The sequence below is a fragment of the Anopheles aquasalis genome, chromosome 3 (genome assembly GCF_943734665.1).
Source record: "Anopheles aquasalis chromosome 3, idAnoAquaMG_Q_19, whole genome shotgun sequence".
In the NCBI taxonomy this organism is placed as follows: Eukaryota; Metazoa; Arthropoda; class Insecta; order Diptera; family Culicidae; genus Anopheles; species Anopheles aquasalis.
In genome coordinates, this window is record NC_064878.1 from 53,531,049 (window position 1) to 53,538,548 (window position 7,500).

A 7,500-nucleotide genomic window follows, 5' to 3' on the forward strand; every position below is an offset into this window, starting at 1 on the left:
TGAAATGTATCACCAAATATGCGACGCACGCTGCGTGGCGCCTGCTACGATGGAATTTAGTTCAATATCACTTGGCCACACGGCGAGCCCATTAAGGGGATGACCGTCGGACGGACCGATCTCGAGATGCGTACACATTCGTCAGTCGCTTTTTATTTGCTGCTGCGCTGACATTGACAGAATGAAAGAACTTGAACTCAGAACTGCACCGGCCCGCAGAAGGTTAGCAGCTAATTAAACGCTTCCAAAGCGAGAGGTATCGTATACTTGAGAACAAACAACATGACCATCTTAGTAGCCGGCTCACAGCCCTCTGTGACCTGTCCTCAAGGATGCACCGCAGACTGCGGCGAAGCAACTGAGATCTCCAGTGCAATCGAGCTGATCTCTCTTACACCCCCCACTGTCAGATAGGTTGAGGTGATGAGAAGGTTAAGGATAAGAATATTAATCTCCATTTGCATCGTCTACCAAACCAGCGATTATAGGCGCGGCCAGCTGCTGGTGCTATTATGTAAACAGCAGTTGCCGACTGCCTCCAACTGCGTTCACTTGTGCACAATAGATTGATCGACGGCCGACCGGGGGATCATGGGATCACAGTGGATCTAACGGATATAATTAAAACTTCGTGGGATTTAGGGCCCACACTATGGGTTAAGGTTTGCATGGGGAATGCGATTACAACGATTGAACACGCCTTCGCGCGCGTCGTTGTCTAAGTATCAGACGCAAACCCCAGCGACTGCAGCAACAGATTAGCTGAAGCACGCGACGATCCGATCGCCCTGCCCCGTTGAGTCACTTTCCTCGAGCTGAAGCTGAGGTGTTTTAAACAGGAAGTAATGGAAGTGCTAAAACATGACTTCAATTCACAGGCTTGCTGTGTACTGGTTGAGTAAAGTGTGAAGCTTGTTTTATGGCAACGTCATCGATCCATCGCTTACCCCCTCGGGACCTTGTGGGTGAACCGTGAGAACTCTTCTCTCTATATTACTTCGACCACTATAGGGCCAGTTCAAGGTTCCCGTATCGGCAATACCACGAGCTAAATGACCAGAGCACAATATCTACTTCGTTAGAGATGGAACCAGTCATTAAACTGCTGCTGGTGCATCAATGATGGAACTTGCTTGTTGCTTGCTTTCACGCACTTGTTGCTCTTCAAAAGATCGCTTTTTAGGGGCTCTCCTCGGCCATCAAGGTCAGCGTACGACGGTGACGGCGCCAAATCACTCGCACTCATTACTCGATTGCGTAGTGGATCCGATCTGAGATGAAGTTCGACGGAAAATCGGCTCAATGGAGGTGGCCGGCCTGGGGATTGCCCAACGCACCGCCGCGATGATGATGATGATGGTGATGGTCAGTGTCAACAACGGGAGCGGACTGACTGGCTGGCTGGCTGGCTGGCTAGAGTACCGCTGTACCGGTGTGTGCTCCGCAAGCCAAGTACTCTCTGTCCGATCGCCTTGGTGGCATGGCATGGCATTGGCCTACGCAAGCAGAGCCGCCGGTCCGCTTCATGTCGGTTCAAGTACGGACCACGTCATGACGGCGTGTTGTGCAATCGTTCCGATCGTTCACCGAACTGCCCGAAAGGGTTTTTCGGTGCCGGTGTAAATGCAATCGGACACCAAGAAAGAGAGAGAGAGAGAGATAGACCGACAAAAGGCCAAACGGAAAGGACGTTTTCGGATGACGTGGTGCACCAAGAGAAAGGTGATTTGACTCCCGTTGTCCACCGCATGGTGGTCGAAGAACACTGCACTTGATAATAATGAAGCAAAAAAATTGGGGAAGTCCTCCAGCGAAAAGAGAACGGCCAGTTGCTGCAGCAGGATCAGGATGCTATGGAGTTGATCGGGATAAGAGAACCCTGTAGCTGATGGTGTTGCTGTGCATAATATCGCTGCCATTCACCTCATCCGCCGTGCAGCCGCTTTGCACCGTCCCTGGGGTGGTGAATGGTAATATCAATCGAGGTTTTTTGTTAACTTTTTTTTGTATCTCCCAATGGCGCTTATAGTTGCACAATCGCCATCGTCCCAAAAAATCCATCGACAGTTCACCCAGTGCCGTGCCCAGAAGCCAGGCCACGGCCAGTGGCACTGATGCACCACATCGCACACCTGGCACGTCGAGTGCATAAAACAATTGAGCAACATGTTGACAGCGCACCGCAAACAGCAGACGAAACGCACTTCGTTGCATAGATTTCGCGGTTTTTTTGCCCCCCTCTCATTGCTCGAGCCATGCCATTCGCGATGTGCAGAGGTTGGCCACGTTGATGGACGGAATCGCACCTTAAAATGCAAACAAAGCAAGCACAGCATCGCGGTCGTCTTTGATTGACTTTGACGGAGAGGAGCTTCACTGGCGTGGCGAGTGAATGCTCTCCTCCGCATCGATCAAAGTGTGCTGGAGTGGCTGCAGCGAGTCTCTGGGGCACCTGGCAGCCAATGCGCGCCGATAGCGAATAGCGGACATAAAAACATTAAACTTCAATATCCTGTACAATTATGCACACTTTTCACACAACACAATCACCAGCGCTGGTGGTGGTGCTGGTTCCATCATTTGTGTTCTTTTTTTATGGGGCATCCATAAAAGCATCAAAGCTCGGTGGTACACACATTGAGCACAACAAAGGCCGCTGATGGCCGAGTGGCGGTGGCGGTTAATGATAATTTGCAATCGCTCTTCATTGACGCCGAAGGCGAACGGAGAGACCCATGTGCTGTGTGGTGCAGTTTATGCAACTCGCTATCAAAAAAAAGGGGGCCACCACAACGATCACCCCCTGTGTGGGGCCTGCGCGCGGCAAATCGACCAGAGAAAGTATACAAAGTTGTCTGCAAAAACGGCAAAACATCCAACGCTAATGATCCTTATCAATAGGGCGGGAACGGTGGGAGATGACATCCGTTCGTTAGGCGACATCACCGTTTGCTGGTGCTGCTGCTGTCAGCGAGAGACATGCTGATAATACGTCCAGGCAGCTGGAACTCGAGAGAAACAATAAATCATCAGCGTGCCAACGGTAAACCGATGATTTGGAAAGCGCCTACCAGCGTGGTGCAATAAGTATGATTAATCATCACGATCGCTACTTTCTGTGCGTCACATAGTTTCGTTTACATTTTCGTACACATTTTTCGCTCACCGTTCACCGGCTGGTCGATGGTGATTCCACCGAATTCCGAAGGTTGACATGTCTAGTGTGAAGCTTTTACAGTATAGTTATGACTTTTTTGGCTCACCAGCATCAGCACGAACAGCTGAGAACCATAAATATGCAAATCAGTGGTCACAACGCACGCACGTGCAGTGCGTGTTAGGTGATCAACCATTTCAGTGCGTTGGGAAATGTTGTCGAAATACATTCGGAACGGGTTCGTTGCTTGTTTCTCCCCAAAACAAGTCTTTCGTCGACTGAGGGTTATGACCATGAACCGAGGGCTTGGAATCAAAACAAAAATTCGATTCTCGGGTGCATGAATGCTGCCGTACGAATGCAGATCCATAGATCGTGTTAAAGCTAGTACCAAAGCACCTCGCGCAAGCATTCTTGGATTTCTTGGAGGCCGCAGTGGCGTGAGGAGCGCGGAAAACTGCAGCTGAAGGTGAACAACTTTTTCTATGCAACAGTCTCCCTCCTCCTCTTCCTTCCTTCTCTCGGTGGCATTATGAATACAGCTGGTGGTGCTTGGAGGGCACAAGCTCGTGGGGTAGATCGCGCAACATCCACACCGCGCCGAGCTGTAGCCCACTCAAGTGCCGCAGTTCACGCGGTCAATTATTGGCACCGCGGTTCGCGGCAACGTTAGACACCCGCCTCGCAGTTCCAGTGGGGTTCGATCGTGCCTTGAAGACCTTGGGCGGCATCGTGGCACAGCTGACACACTGACTCAGACTGTGCCCTGGCTTAGCTTAGCCCCGGTCAGTGGCCAGAATGACACTTTGGTTCCGATTTGCGAGACTATCGTTACTCGATCTCCCATAGGCCAACAGCTCTGCATAGAAGAATACAAGCTCCTCAGTAGGCGATCGATGGTTGCAGACGGACTTTTTTTTTATTGAAGATCATCTTCATGATGAAACGAAAAAAAAGTTACATTACCACGTCGGTTAATCGCTAGCCGGAAATCGCTTCAAACCGCCGCACAACACAACAGAAGCATCATCATTGATCCTCATCATCCAACGGCAGCCCCATTTGCAGGCGGGCGGCATATCAATTAAGTCGTAGTTAATGGAGAAATAATTGTCGCTGGACGCAAGCTGTTATAATTTGTGGTACAGGACCGCGTTTGCACGGTGCGATCGCTGGAAGGTTGTCGTAGCACCGACGATGACGTTCGAAGCTAAAAGTAAGTAACCAAAGCCTCAAATCCACCATTCATTGCCGTCATCCGTGATAATTGCGCACCCATTTACGATCCTACAATCGATCGGTCGGCAAATCGGTAAACAATGGTGCGTGATCATAAATTGTGGTCCGAATACGCGGAAATGGCAGCAATTTATGATAGCATGTTTCGAGAATTGTATGGCCCTCAAAAAAAAAACAACACAAACAAACAAAATATTCCACTACACGGCAGATGATAGCACAACTTAACGGAGGGTATCATATAGAACGGGAAATGGAATGGTTACGATACGTGAGGTTCGTCGCTTACGGATTTAGAAAGACTTCAACGCGGTCCAATTGGTTTGCGCGCTCGCAGTTTTCGTTACACGAAGTTTTTTTTTTTTTTTTTTTTGGTGCAATCTACCAGCCAGTGGCCATTAAAACATTAGCGCATGTGTGCCGCCCTCTCCGGCCAGCAGACGCTAATAAAACCTGGAGGCATCTCATGCTGGTGACCATGGTCGAGCTCAAGGTTGTGGGAGGAAGTGAATGTGGCACAAACCGAATATGAAATGAAAAAAACATAAAATTTTAAAACAGCTACAACATCGAAAAAGAACAAAATGCGTTGGCCAGACACGCGCTCGTGCGCTTGCTGTTGCTGCTGCTGCTTCTGGCCGATCGGTATGCGTATAAGACACGCTTGTTCCACGCTTGTTGTGCTCTATGTATTTCCTATATGCCGGTGTGCAGCGAGAGAGAGAGATAGAGGGGTAGAGGGTGTTTTGCTTGAGCAGTTTACGGAGCAGCCGAATCGAATCGCATCGTGGCACCATCCGCCAGGGCCACTAGGGACCTAGATTCGGATCCGGACGGCGCCACATTTCGCACAAAACAACACCAGTGCCTGGCCTGGCCTGCCTGCCTGCCGCCTGACACGTATGACCCTTTGTTGGCCAAAGGTTCGGTTGTTTTCGCGCGGCATGAAATGATGGATTATTGGCCCACGGTTAGGCGCTCTCGAAAAAAACAAAAACAGTTTCCTCAAGTCATCGATTAACCTCCGTGCGTCATGCTCAAGGTGAAGCAAACACCGCTAGGTTCGAATTCGCTGCAAAAGCGGCACATCATTCGGATCATAAACATGCTACAGCGAACGGAATGCGAACGAACGGCGACCGTCGGATAAGATACCCCACCGTCTTATCTGGGCTGGGCAAACCACGCTGTCGACTCATGGGTGTTATTGGATTCTCAGAACCGTACAAAAATCGCAAATCATCTTCAAACAGCACCGAATGCGGGAATCAGTTTAAATGCCATCGAAAAGGGGGGGAATTGGTGGTCTGTTTCCGATAAAACAAACCCAACAATCCACACCAAAAACAAACAACCGCACTTATTCAAATGCACGAGATCACTGATCGACACGGTTGGCCCGGCGCCAACCTGTCAACGACGCGAGCCACGTGCACTCGCGACCAAAAAAGGTAGATCAAAATCGATCCAAGCGCAAACCCAACACAGAAGGGGGCCCCCGGGGTTGATACAAAATGTACCGGAAAACGGATTTTTAATTGTAGCGCCCTCCCCATCGCACACGCCCAGCCGGTCCCTTAACCGGAACGAAGTGGTGCGTGCCAAGTATCGTGGCGATCGTGCACTCGCTTCCGTTGCACCGTGCCGTGAAATGGTTTAAAATATGCGCATTCCATATCGCACTTTCTCGAAGGTGCTATGTGCTATTACCCTGTTCAATCACTCCGCTCTGCGCTGCGCCTGGTCTTATCAGTGTGCCACCGAAGTGAACAAACAGATCAAACATCCAAGCACACCGGCGACACTTCGCTTCGATATTGCGGTCTCCAAGCAAATAGAAAAAAAAAAGAAGAAGCAAAAATCACGAATACCGTCACACTCCCATCGCTTATCGTGCAGCGCACCCTCGATGCAGATTATCGAACGGACGATGGCGCCCCTCCGCTACTCTTGTCCCCGCTGCTTACCTGCATCAGCGCGAACCGCTCATCATCCTCCAGGGCTGGCATTTTTGTAGACATTTTGTTGCTGCCACCAACCGGATCAAAGGAGGCCACAACCCAGTGAGGGTATTAACGAAACTCACGCAACACACTCCTTCGCTCTATTCGCCTCTACCACGACGACTGTGACGAGGGTTGCTTTGTTGGGGTTTTTCTTGTTTTCTCGAAAACACTAGACACACTCACTGTTGGTTGTTGTTGTGGTTGTTAACCTGCAGCTGTAAAGCACCACTAGAAAAGGGGAGGATTTGGGGAACAAAATAAAATATTAACATCCCAAAGCTTGTCACCGAAGAATCATCACATCACGCGCTGAACACGGCGCAGAGATAACACACAGTTTTCGGTCGATCGATTACACTGCCAGATTGTAAGCTCTGGCCGTGTGTTCTCCTGGTTCTTATCCGGTACGGCGGCTTTATTATTGTTCCTTTTTCGCCTTCGCCAAATGATAAGAAACAATCGATGATTAGAGAAGGAACTGCCAATTGTACGCCAGTAGATAAGTAGCGTGGAACCTCCTGGGTGGGCCCTTTCCTTCGCAACCTACGTCATCTTTGCTGGCCGTGTTTTTTTTTTTAGTAAAACTGCACAATCACGGCTATCGGAACAGTCGGAGTGACTGCAAAGGGCTGCATAAAACGATCATCTAACACGCACCCACACGTTATGGCGGAAACATTGAGCGATCAAATGGTGGCCACGAATACGAGAACCGGCACCGAGCGGGCCGATAACACACTGCGAGCGAGCGGGCGAGCGAAGCGAACAACTGTGCACGATAAAGCGCCACCAACCACGACGTGTAGCCAGTTCTCCCGGGCCCTGGTTGAGGTTTCGTTGGCAAATGCGTGAAGTAAATGTTAAACGACCCCACCGTCTTCTTCTTGGTGCCGACGTTGCACCACTGAATCACGGCGTAGAATGAATAATTTTCAATTCGCTCAACCACGGTCGGCACAATGATTATTGTAAGTCGTTCAACCAGCTGGACGCGCGTGCGCAAACTCGCGGATTCGGATCACACAAAAACACTGGAGAACACTGGAGAACACCGGAGAACCCCTTTTATGCCGCAGAAGCGCAGCGGAAGCTTTTAAT

At 50.0% G+C, this 7,500-nt stretch overlaps 1 protein-coding gene across 4 annotated transcripts in view; it reads right to left on the reverse strand.

Moving 5' to 3' along the window:
* LOC126577467 (SEC14-like protein 2) overlaps positions 1 to 7,500 on the reverse strand; it is a 10,152-nt gene that overhangs the window by 2,477 nt on the left and 175 nt on the right. For 2 of the 4 annotated variants that reach the window (XM_050239122.1, XM_050239123.1), the window contains exon 2: positions 6,364 to 6,630. In XM_050239122.1, the coding sequence (XP_050095079.1) occupies positions 6,364 to 6,417 (54 nt within the window). In that variant the 5' untranslated portion in view covers positions 6,418 to 6,630. Of the gene's footprint in view, positions 1 to 6,363; positions 6,631 to 7,059; positions 7,136 to 7,500 lie in introns of those variants that run through there. The other 2 variants (XM_050239125.1, XM_050239124.1) reach the window with 2 other exon arrangements.